Source organism: Bison bison, unplaced genomic scaffold, assembly GCF_000754665.1.
Source record: "Bison bison bison isolate TAMUID 2011002044 unplaced genomic scaffold, Bison_UMD1.0 scf7180017864362, whole genome shotgun sequence".
NCBI classification, from domain to species: domain Eukaryota; kingdom Metazoa; phylum Chordata; class Mammalia; order Artiodactyla; family Bovidae; genus Bison; species Bison bison.
The window spans coordinates 2,498,776-2,511,957 of record NW_011494934.1 but is presented as its reverse complement, the minus strand read 5'-3'; the positions used below and the strand labels follow the sequence as shown (position 1 = coordinate 2,511,957).

At 43.2% G+C, this 13,182-nt stretch overlaps 1 protein-coding gene across 3 annotated transcripts in view; it reads left to right on the top strand.

Moving 5' to 3' along the window:
- The window catches only part of MEI4 (meiosis-specific 4 homolog (S. cerevisiae)), a 238,150-nt gene that overhangs the window by 58,712 nt on the left and 166,256 nt on the right, over nt 1-13,182 (top strand). For all 3 annotated transcript variants that reach the window (XM_010855249.1, XM_010855248.1, XM_010855247.1), the window contains exon 3: nt 10,952-11,484. In XM_010855249.1, the coding sequence (XP_010853551.1) occupies nt 10,952-11,484 (533 nt within the window). The remainder of the gene's footprint in view (nt 1-10,951; nt 11,485-13,182) is intronic.

Sequence of the window (13,182 nt, the reverse complement as noted above, 5' to 3'; positions counted from 1 at the left end):
CTAACCAACACATGAAAAGATGCTCAACATCACTCATTATCAGAGAAATGCAAATCAAAACCACAATGAGGTACCATTTCACGCCAGTCAGAATGGCTGTGATCCAAAAGTCTACAAGCAATAAATGCTGGAGAGGGTGTGGAGAAAAGGGAACCCTCTTACACTGTTGGTGGGAATGCAAACTAGTACAGCCACTATGGAGAACAGTGTGGAGATTCCTTAAAAAACTGGAAATAGAACTGCCATACGACCCAGCAATCCCACTGCTGAGCATACACATTGAGGAAACCAGAATTGAAAGAGACACGTGTACCCCAGTGTTCATCACAGCACTGTTTATAATAGCCAGGACATGGAAGCAACCTAGATGTCCATCAGCAGATGAATGGATAAGAAAGCTGTGGTACATATACACAATGGAGTATTACTCAGCCATTAAAAAGAATACATTTGAATCAGTTCTAATGAGATGGATGAAACTGGAGCCTATTATACAGAGTGAAGTAAGCCAGAAAGAAAAACACCAATACAGTATACTAACGCATATATATGGAATTTAGAAAGATGGTAACAACAACCCTGTATGCGAGGCAGCAAAAGAGACACAGATGTATGGAACAGTCTTTTGGACTCTGTGGGAGAGGGAGGCGGGGGATGATTTGGGAGAATGGCATTAAACATGTATAATATCATATAAGAAACGAATCGCTAGTCCAGGTTCTATGCAGGATACAGGAAGCTTGGGGCTGGTGCCCTGGGATGACCCAGAGGGATGGTATGGGGAGGGAGGTGGGAGGGGGGTTCAGGAGGGGGAACACGTGTACACCCATGGCGGATGCATGTTGATGTATGGCAAAACCAATACAATATTGTACAGTAAAATAAATAAATAAAATATATATATTATGTATTAACCTAAAAAATAAAAAGAAGAAGAAGTGTCAAGAATATACAGAAAACTATACAAAAAAGGTCTTAATGACTGGGGTAACCATTGTGATGTGGTCACTCACCTAGATAGGCATCCTGGAGTGTGAAGTCAAGTGTGCTTTAGGAAACATCACTACAAACAGAGCTAGTGGAGTTGATGGAATTCCAGCTGAGCTATTTCAAATCCTAAAAGATGATGCTGTTAAAGTGCTGTACTCAATATGTCAGCAAATTTGGAAAACTCAGCAGTGGCCATAGGAATGGACAAGGTCACTTTTCATTCCAATCTCAAAGAAAGACAATGCCAAAAGTATTCCAGCTGCCATACGATTGCGGTCATTGCATATACTAGCAAGGATATGTTCAAAATCCTTCAAGCTAGGTTTCAGAAGTACCTGAACCAAGAACTTCCAGGTGTATTGATACAATCTGGATTAGAAAAAGCAGAAGAACAAGAGATCAAATTGCTGACATTTGTTGGATCATGGAGAAAGCAAGGAAGTTTCAGAAAAACATCTACTTCTGCTTCATTGAGTACACTAAAGCCTTTGACTGTGTGGATCCCAACAAACTGGAAAATTCTCACAGATGGGAGTACTAGACCACCTTACCCATCTCCTGAGAAATCTGTATGGAGGTCAAGAAGCAACAGTTAGAACCGGACATAGGACAACAGACTGGTTCAAAACTGGGACAGGAGTATGTTAAGGATGTATATTGTCACCCTGCTTATTTAACTTCTATGCATTCATGCAAAATGCCAGGCTGGATGAAGCACAAGCTGGAATCAACATTGCTAGGAGAAATATCAACACTCTCAGACATGCAGATGACACCACTCTAATGGCAGAAAGTGAAGTGGAACTAAAGAGCCTCTTATGTGGCTAAAAGAGATGAATGAAAAGGCTGGCTTGAAACTCAACATGAAAAAAAAAACTAAGATCTTGGCATCCAGTCCCATCATGGCAAATATGGGAAACAGTGGAAGCAGTGACAAATTTTATTTTCTTGGGCTCCAAAATCACTGCAGACACTGACTGCAGCAATGAAATTAACATATGCTTGCTCCTTGGAAGGAAAGCTTTGACAAACCTAGACAGCATATTCAAAAGCAGAGACACCACTTTGCTGACAAAGGTCCATATAGTCAAAGCTATGGTTTTTGCAGTAGTCATGTATGGATGTGAGAGTTGGACCATAAAGGAGGCTGAGCACCAAAGAATTAATGCTTTCAAACTGTGGTGTTGGAGAAGACTCCTGAGAGTTCCTTGAACAGCAAGGAGATCAAACCAATGAATCCTAAAGACAATCAACTTTGGATATTCATTGGAAGAAGTGATGCTGAAGCTGAAGTTCCAGTAGTTCGACCACCTGATGAGAAGAGCCGACTCCTTGGAAAAGACCCTGATGCTGAGAAAAATTGAAGGCAAAAAAAGAAGGGGGCAGCAGAGAATGAGATGGTTATACAGCATCACTGACTCAATGGACATGAATTTGAGCAAACTTCTTGAGATGGTGAAGGACAGGGAAGCCTGGTGTGCTGCAGTCCACGGGATCACAAAGAGTTGGACATGACTGACTGAACAATAACAGTATTCAACAAATATTCAGACTCAGTATGTAGGAGGGCAGGCATCAGTGGACAGAAATACCTGAATTAGGAAACTCTATGTCTACCCTCAAGAATCTCTGGCTTCTGTTACTGAGTCACTAATAAATTCAGAACAGGTTGATGAGTGTGGTAATAGAAGCAAAGTGAAAGATGCCCAGACTGGGAGTGATTTCCTGGCCCTGGGGAGAGCAGTGAGGGCTTCCCAGAGGATTTTGGAGGAGGGTTTTCAGAATCCGTCCTTCTCTGGGTTATAGTAGAAGCACATACCAGGCAGCGGTGAGAACACCTTGTGTGAATTCATGGTTGTGTGAATTAGTTCGGTGTGTTCCAGTGAACTGTAAGTGGTTTAGTATGTTGAAGTTTAGTCTCTTAAGCTGTGTCCAACTCTTTGGCGACCCCGTGGCTGTAGCCCGCTAGGCTCTTCTGTCCATGGGATTTCCTGGTTTAAATTTGCTTGCATGTAAATACAATGAGGATGAAAGTGAGGCTGGGAAAGTGGCCAGAGTGGTTTTGTGGGTCATGCTGAGGATCTGAGAGGACACTGTTATGTCAGGTAAGGGAAGCCCTGGGGCGGTGTTAAGGACGAGAGTCTTGTGATCAAGCTAGCATTTTAGAAGACTGACTTTCCTGATGGAGCCTAGAGGAGGGCAAAACTAACCAGAGGCAGGCGGGTCAATCAGGGCAGGATAGGGGATGAATCGGCACAGGGGCTGGTGCTGGTGGAAGGAACTGGAGAAAACTCAAGACACGGATTTGATGGTTCATTTCATGTGTCAACATGGCTGGGCCACTGGGTGCCTAGACATTTGGTCAAAACTTGGTTGTGAGGCATTTGTCAGGGTGTTCGTAACTGAGACTAACGTCTGAGTCAGTAGGTGGAGTGAAGCGGCGTGCTCTCCCTGGTGTGGACGGGACTGATCTGCTGTGCTCACCCCCTGAGAACAGAAAGGCCGAGTAAGAGAGAAGCCCTCCTGCCTGACTGGTTCTGAGCTGGGACGTCAGTGTGCCCTGGCCTTTAAACTCGCACTGAACTGGAACCTTGGCCCCTCCTGGGTCTGGAACCTGCTGAATGTCAGATGGGAATGCGCACGGTCAGCTCTCCTGATTCTGGGGCTTCATAGCTGGACTGGAACTACACTCTTGGGTCTCCTTGCTGACTTGAGGTCTTGGAAATGCTCAGCTTCCATACTCGCACAAGCCAGTTCCACGTAAGAAATGTATTTCTTTGTCGCGCTCTCTCTGTCCTGTTGGTCCTGTTTCCTTGAAGCGTCCTGACTTACACACACGCGGAACATAGACCCGGCATAACATGGCCTTCCGGTGTGCGTGGGGGATGGAGCAGTGATGGGGTGAGGATGCTCCCTTTCCAGCGGCCTGGTGACTGGAGGGACAGTCCTGCTGTCGGCTGACATGGATAGCTTGTGGGGCACATACTCACTGCATGTCGGTGTGTGCACTGCGTGAAGATGACTTGTTCGTTTTTATACATATAAAGTTCATGGTGTTTGTAGGATGAACAGAAAGATGCATTTTAAGCCGCTGGTTCCATTGGCCTGATTTTATAAATGAAGTAGGAATTGTGGAAATGGATGAGGAAAGGCATGAAAAATTGAAGTGGAACATGACTGTTTTGGGGGCAGCAGAAAATGTATTTCCTGTTTGGGGGTGGTTGTTTCTAGGGCCTGGCATGTGCAAGGAGGGCACTGGCTATGGTTTGTTAAGTGTGCTTGTGATCCACTCTGAAATGGTGAGCGGAGTGAAAGTGGAAATTACCAACTGCAAGGAAGTGAAAGAGGCAAGGACCCAGTAAAGTGGAATATCAAGTCTGTGGGCTCTAATGTACGGGAGAGACTACAGAATGTTTTTTAAAGCAAATGTGTAGTTTTAAGTGCTATCTTATTTCATGTATTTTTGTATGTGATTTCACACTTTAGCATGATTTAGATTTCTTAATACCTATAACTTTTAATAATGATAATGTTTATTTGTATTTCATGTGTACTAGACTGTGATTGATCAGCTTATGTGTGTGTAGTTTATTATCTGTTTTAAATCTGATAACACACGTTAATTATATCATATCCAGTGACTTGGAGGGAGATTACAGTCCTCAGTCCCTTCAGCCTAATAAGAAATTAAGAAAAAAGCATCTCTAATTTCTGCTTTACCTTAATGCCTCCTGGAAAAAGAATTACAGAAAGTTTCAGGAGCATGGCTTCATTTCCTTTCCTTTCCTTTGGATACAGTGCTTTGTTAGCCGTGCTTTGAGATTTATGTTGAGAAAAGTCATATAAGCCAATGAGTGGAATCTGTGGTTACGGAAAATTCATTTAAAGAGGGGTATTCTCGGTTTTCATGTTCTGTGTTACCCAAAGAAGGATGGACATTTAAAAAACTTGTCTATGAATAGTCTTATTTATAACTGTTGCAAGACTGTAACCTGTTAATATTCATTATCACTGAAAATGTTTAATTCTCTGTAGGAAAGTTTTCCCCCCTTTTCTCTTTTCCGTTTTATAAGGATATATACAATAGTAACATTTGCCCACTATTATTTACTTTGCTTATTAGGCAATGAGGGATATCCATCATGAAACTGTTGGTTTCCAATGCAAATACTGTTTGTGTTCTTAAAAGTTTCATTACTGAGGACAAATGGGAGAATATATTAATTGGTTATCAGAGGTAGTAAATATTATAAAAAGTAAATTATTGGCTCTTGTTAACAAGTACTCTGAGACATTATGTGTTATTTTTGGAAGAACCACACACTTTTTGTCTATCTGTTCTGTCTGATCTTTCTTATGTACATACATAATTGTTGTGGTTTGATGTAAGATCATGGTGCGCTGTGAATACTGTAGGGTCAGAGGAGATCTGTCTCAGTGAGCAGCAGGTTGTCCCACTAAGCATTTCCCCTGATAAGGCGTCTTCTGGGCTTCCCAGGTGGCACAGTGGCAAAGAATCCTCCTGCCAGTGCAGGAGATGCAAGAGACGAGGGTTCGATCCCTGAGTCAGGAAGATCCCCTGGAGTAGGAAATGGCAACCCACTCTAGTATTTCTTGCCTGAAAATTCCGTATGCAGAGGAGCCTGGTGGGCTGCAGTCCATGGGGTCACAGAGCTGCACATGACTGAGCGACTGAGCACACGCAAGAAGGCACAGGGTGTCTTCTGCAGATGAGAACATTACTCTGTTGGGGGGCCACAAATATGACCAGAGACAGAACTGCCATCTGGGAACTCATGAACAAGTGGGAAACATACAGAAGTTGGTGAATGCTGTCGTGGAAATGTCCAGAATCTGGTATGGAAACACACAGACCTCTGCCATGGTTGGCAGGCGTTGAGATGGAGGGCGTGGTTTCCCTTGTACTTCCTGTGGCTTTTCTCCAGCCTCTTCCTCAAGTTCAGCCTGTGCTTACATCCTTATTGGTAAATTTGGGATAGCCATGTAACCTTCCAAGGTTGCTCTGAACATCAGTTGAATTAGTTCCTGAAACCACTTTGTAAAGTGACGTATGAATAAAAGATTCTCTTCTTCTCTTTGGTAGCATGAGGTTCAGACTGTGAGCCTCACTGTGTCCCACGTCAGCATGATCCGCCCCTGGAGCCAGGCATCCCTGTAGGACACTGAGAGTCTGCTCCCTATGTGGGGTCCACACAGGTGGGATTCTCCAGCATATGCCCTTGTCACTTTTCTGAAAGCACAGAACCACACCGGCAGAAACAGTGGTGTTCTGTTTTGTGTAATCCTGTCACAATGCTTTCGAATTGTGCAAGGAGATCCAACCAGTCCATCCTAAAGGAAGCCAACCCTGAATATTCATTGAAAGGACTGATGCTGAAGCTCCAATACTTTGGCTACCTGATGCCAAGAACTGACTCATTAGAAAAGACCCTGGTACTGGGAATGATTGAGGGCAGGAGGAGAAGGGGATGACAGAGGATGAGATGGTTGGATGGCATCACTGACTCAATGGACATGAGTTTGAGCAAGCTCTGGGAGATGGTGCAGGACAGGGAAGCCTGGTGTGCTGCGGTCCATGGGGTCGCAAAGAGTCGGACACTACTTAGTGACTGAACAACAACAATTCCTGTCATGAGAACCACGTGCATGGTTAGAACTGTGGCCCTCAGATTTGCATTTTTGAGCACCTGGAGATGAGATGGTGTGGTTGTGACTTGCCCAGAGGCTTACCAGTGAGGAGGGATGGGGAAGCAGAAACAAGAAAGCAGCTTTTGCCTCTCAACTTACTTGTTGGGAGAATTCGTTTTATAACTCTTCCTGAAATCATCACCCATGAAGTTAGCTTACTTTGATGGAAAATTGAGTAGGTTAATGAAAAATTTAAACTTATATTCACTTTCTTAGCAGAGAACTATTTTGAGTTCCCTGAAAGAAATATGTAATCTACCTGAAGAATTACCATAGTACCCTCTGCTCTACTTTTGTGAGGAGTAAGATGGATGTCTTGAGAAGTTATTTTATCCTTGCTTATAAGAAAACGAAAGTGTCTGTCAGCTTAAAATGACCATGCCATCTGCTGGTTGTAACTCAGAGATAGCAGCATGCAGTTAAACTGTTGCTGGCAGTCCACCATTCTGGGTACCAGCACATTGTGAATTTGTACTCCCTAACTTGGAGTACAGATTTTGTAGTGATAATTCGCAATCTCATCTTTGCACATTTGTGGGGGTCACAGTAGACACTTGTTAAATGAATGCCCTCTGAACTGAAGCACTCTCCTCTGGTTCAGCCTCATCAGCTTCAAATTTTACTGAAGGACAAAGGAGCAATGATTTAGATTTCAGGTATGTGGTGGGGCAGGGAGAGAATGCTGCTTACCATTTGTTCTTCTGCCCCGTTTAACTAGTGTTCACCTGTTTCCAACTAAAAAAAAAAAAATGATTGTTGGGTGAGGTCTCCTTTAATTTCCTATGTGTCAGGGCTATTTTTTATATCCCTGTGCATTCTCATCCTACTTCCTTCAGCCTCGGGGTAAAAAAGTCCTTCTTCATCAGGAAACATTGCCCTTCCGTGGGTCCTTGACTCCATCTCTCACCTGCTCACTGGCTATGCCCCCACCTGCCAGTTTTATTTTCTGTCCTAGCTGTAGCTTTTGCTTATTGGGTTTGTTTTTTTTCCATCTTAATCTATAATTGCTCGAGTTTCTTTTTTTCCCAGTATGTCCTACCATGTTCACTGGCAGCTGCTCCCCTGTCAAGCTCTCCTGCCCAGGTCCTCATGAGCCTTGGCCACCCTTCCCTGTGTTTGTGACTTTCCCATTCACTCTGCCGTTCACTTCACCACCTCAGCTGACTGAAAACTGCTCAGGACGTGATCGCGGGTGATTTTTTAACTGGTAATTCTGACAGATGTTTTATTAGTACTTTATTCCCACCTGCATGTAATTCCTCCTTGAAACTCTTCACTTGGCTTTCATGACACTGTTGTTTTTCTTCCTGTACCTCTTCAATTGCCCCTTCTCTGTCTCCTTGATGGCCGTTCTCTCCACTCAGCCCTCAGATTGACATTCCTCAGGGTCCCTCTTGGAGCTTTGTAACCATTCCTTCCAGTACCACCCCCGTTGCACACTGCTGACTCCTAAAGTGTCTTTGCAGTCTAGACCTTTTCCACATCCTTTGGCTTCTGTGGCTAATTTCTAGGTGAATATCTCAGCCTAGATTTCCTCTGGTTGCTTCCAAGTTCTCAGTGTTTCTCCTAAGCCCCTTTCCTGTCTGTATTTGGACTATTCAGTTGGTAGCACCGTCGTCTACCCAGGCGCCTAAGTCAGAAGCACAGGATGCGTGTATTCCTAGTCCACTCTGACCTCTGCATCCGGTCCATCAGCTGGCTTCCATTGGTGCTTCTTTCCCTGCTCAGTCCCTTCCTTTCTAGTTTTCCACTGCAACTTCTTGGTTCATTTCATTCATCACCTGACATCACAGAGGCCACTCTGAACTGATCTTCAGTGTCTGATTGAGTCCTTCAGTGTGCTCTTCACAGAACCCATAGAACGATCTGTGATATGAAAAGATGATCATTTTGCTTCCCTGAGTCACACCGTTTGTTGTCCCGTTCCTGCTTCCGCTGCTGACATCAGTATTACTGAAAATGGTTTTATAGATACATGAGTGTGCTGAAGGATGTTCAGTGATTTCAATATTGTGGGTATGTTTTTGTTGTTGGTCACTCAGTTGTGTCTGACTCTTTGCCACTGCATGGACTGTAGCACGCCAGACTCATTCATGTCCATTGAGTTGGTGATGCTATCTAACCATCTCATCCTCGGCTGCCCCCTTCACCTTTTGCCTTCAGGTTTTCCCAGCATCAGGGTCTTTTCCAATGAGTCAGTTCTCATCAGGTGGCCAAAGTATTGGAGCTTCAGCTTCAGCATCAGTCCTTCCAATGAATATTCAGGACTGATTTCCCTTAGGATTGACTGCTTTGATCTCCTTGCAGTCCAAGGGACTTTCAAGAGCCTTCTTCAGCATCACAGTTTAAATGTATCAAGTCTTCAGTCCTCATCCCTTCTTTATGCTCTTAATTCTTCACACTCATACATGACTAATGCAAAAACCATACCTTTGACTGTACGGACCTTTGTTGGCAAACTGATGTCTCTGCTTCTTAATACGCTGTCCAGGTTTGTCACAGCTTTCCTTCCAAGGAGCAAGTGTCTTCTAATTTCATGGCTGCAGTCACCACTTTTACTGATAATCATTTCACAAACAACAACCTTTTTGTGTTTATAATGACATCTCTGCCAAAGAGTTACATAAAGTTACTAAGTTAAGCTTTGAACTGCAGTATATCTCAGCTGATTATGGTGGTTTTATATATATATATAGTTTCAAAGATCTATGACATACACACATACATACACATACATATATATATATTCATACACATTCACATATATGTGTGAATATATATAAATACAGATATAGATACATATACTTGGATAATTATAAACAAATATACATGCATATATATAAGTTGTTTATTTTTTTTCTATATTAGGTTTCAGTTCAACTCATTTCAGTTCAGTCGCTCAGTCGTGCCTGACTCTTTGTGACCCCATGACTCACAGCACGCCAGGCCTCCCTGTCCGTCACCAACTCCTGGAGTTTACTCAAACTCATGTCCATTGAGTCGGTGATGCCATCCAGCCATCTCATCATCTATTGTCCCCTTCTCCTCCTGCCCCCAATCCCTCCCAGCATCAGGGTCTTTTCCAGTGAGTCAGCTCTTCGCATGAGGTGGCCAAAGTATTGGAGCTTCAGCATCAATCCTTCCAAAGAATACCCAGGACTGATCTCCTTCAGAATGGACTGGTTGGATCTCCTTGCAGTCCAAGGGACTCTCAAGAGTCTTCTCCAACACCACAGTTCAAAAGCATCAATTTTTCGACACTCAGCTTTCTTCACAGTCCAACTCTCGCATCCATACATAACTATTGGAAAAACCATAGCCTTGACTAGACGGACCTTTGTTGGCAAAGTAGTGTCTCTGCTTTTCAATATGCTATCTAGGTTGGTCATAACTTTCCTTCCAAGGAGTAAGTGTCTTTTAATTTCATGGCTGCAGTCACCATCTGCAGTGATTTTGGAGCCCAAAAAACTAAAGTCTATGTGTGCATATATACATAATTTCTCCAAATTGCACTCACTCTACATATTAATACACATTAATACAATTTTAAATACAATTATACAGAATGTATGAATTCTGAAGTTCTTACTATCTCTTTTAAGATTTTTTTGTGGTTTGGGCTCTATGTATATGTCTGATTTAATCTCTTGCCTTATATTTTCTGTAAAAGGAACATGAAACTACTGGTGGGTTCTTATAAGTACAGTGATTTGCTTTGCCTTTTTAAGTCTGTGCATTTCACTGACCCTTTGGTCAGTGAAATTCTCTGCTCTTCCCCCTGTTCCTCGAACTTTTAACTTGGAACTCCTGCTTATGTCTTATAAATTAGTTCTGTTACCTCTTCCAGGAGGCACTGACCTAACCTGGGTGGGATGTGCAGTGGTCTTCCTATTTTCGTAGATATACGTGTTATTTTGCAGGTACCTGTTGGAATCTGTACTAGATGGTGACTTCTGTCCGGTTTTGTGGGCACTCTTCTGTGTCTTTCAGGCATGGCCTTGATGAAAGATAGCGACCTGACAATATGCGGGGTTAATCACCCGTGCTTTCTCCCAGATATACAACTTTTCTATAGTCAGTCCAAGCAATTTCATTCACATTTCTCCTCCATGTAATTTTTACACTACTGCTTCTCAGATGTCTAAGAATGTATTTCATGCTTCGTTTAGTGTTCTGAGTTAGAAAAGGCAGTCTCTAGTTTGAAGAAATGTTAGCCACAAAAAGATAACACTTACATTCTCTTCCGTTTCAGGAGATCCATCTTCCCAGTTGCAGGCTCAGAAACCTAAAAGTTCTGAAAATACACCAACTCTGCTGGAAGATTCTGGGTGTTATTTATCAAGTGAGCAGCAGACGCCCTCGGAGACGCCCCAGTGCTTTGGGGAGAGCCAGATCCCCACCCCCTTCTCATCGCTGCCCATTGGGAGTAGACCTTGTGCTCCCCCAGAGGAGCCTCTGACTTCTCACATGCAGTTCTTGCAACATCTGCTTGGACTGAAGAACTTGACTGAGTCAGAGTATCTGAAAACAGACTTAAGCCACTTTGAAAATGCCTCTTCCACAATATCGGATTCTGTTTTTCAGTTGCTGGATGGCTTGATTGCTTTTTACCGAGCACCCAAACTTCCTTGTTCAAGCTTTTGGATAGAAGCTATTGATACATTAGCTAGACTGATTGGTCATTGTAACTTATCTGATCATATTCTTAGAAAGTGTTCCACAAAGTTGGAAGAGTTTGAGAAGACCCTGCTTCAGGTTATTTTAAGGAACAACCATATCAATCGGGTAAGTAGTTCATTTCTTTTATGTATGAAATACCATGTCAGTGATTTGGGTGAGCACACCAAGTGGGTAGTGCCTGTTGCGGTCACTTGGCCTCATGACCCAGAGTATCCAGTTGGACATTGCTTTGTAGCCATCTGCAGCTCTGACTTTGCCTCAACATCCAGCTTTAGCTTCTGATGTAATGGCTTTTTTCTCTGTGTAGGTGCCTGTGCTTTAAGCTTGTGCTTCTCCACTTTGTTTTTGTCATTCTGTTGCCCAGTTGTGTCTGACGCTTTGCGACCCCATGGACTGCAGCACGCCAGGCTTCGCAGTCCATCACCAACTCCTGGAGCTTGCTCAAACTCATGTCCATCGAGTCAGTGATGCCATCCAGCCATCTTATCCTCTGTTGTCCCCTTCTTTCCCCACCTTCTATCTTTCCCAGCATCAGGGTCTTTTCCAGTGAGTCAGTTCTGCACGTCAGGTGGCCAAAGAATTGGAGTTTCAGCTTCAACATCAGTCCTTCCAAAGAATACCCAGGACTGATGTCCTTTAGGATGGACTGGTTGGATCTCCTTGCAGCCCAAGGGACTCTCAAGAGTCTTCTCCAACACCACAGTTCAGAAACATCAATTCTTTGGCACTCAGCTTTCTTTATAGTCCAACTCTCACATCCATACATGACTGTATGTCTCTGCTTTTTAGTACACTGTCTAGGTTGGTCATAGCTTTCCTTCTGTGGAGCAGGTGTCTTTTAATTTCATGGCTGCAGTCACCATCTTCAGTGATTTTGGAGCCCCCCAAAATAAAGTCAGCCACTGTTTCCCCATCTATTTGCCATGAAGTGATAGGACCGGATGGTATGATCTTTGTTTTCTGAATGTTGAGTTTAAGCCAACTTTTTCACTCACCTCTTTGACTTTCCTTAAGAGGCTCTTTAGTTCTTCTACAGTTTCTGCCATAAGGGTGGTGTCATCTGCATATCTGAGGTTATTGATAATTCTCCTGACAGTCTTTATTCCAGCTTGTGCTTCCTCCAGCCCAGCGTTTCTCATGATGTATTCTGTACATAAGTTAAATAAGCAGGGTGACAGTATACAGCCTTGACATACTCCTTTTCCTATTTGAAACCAGTCTGTTGTTCCATGTCCAGTTATAACTGTTGCTTCTGGACCTGCATACATATTTCTCAGGAGGCAGGTCATGTGGTCTGGTATTCCCATCTCTTTAAGAGTTTTCCATAGTTTGTTGTGATCCACACAGTCAAAGACTTTGGTGTCATCAATAAAGCAGAGTAGATGTTTTTCTGGAACTCTCTTGCTTTTGCGATAATCCAGTGGATGTTGGCAATTTGATCTCTGATTCCTCTGCTTTTCTAAATCCAGCTTGAACATCTGGAAGTTCATGGTTCATGTACTGTTGAAGCCTGGCTTGTAGAATTTTGAGCATTAGTTTACTAGTGTGTGTGATGAGTGCAATTGTGCAGTAGTTTGAGCATTCTTTGCCATTGCCTTTCTTTGGGATTGAAATGAAAACTGACCTTTTCCAGTCCTGTGGCCACAGCTGAGTTTTCCAAATTTTCTGGCATATTGAGTGCGGCACTTTAACAGCATCATCTTTTAGGATTTGAAATAGCTCAACTGGAATTCCATCACCTCCACCAGCTTTGTTTATAGTGATGCTTCCTAGTAATAGTATGGCTTTATTATATATATATAT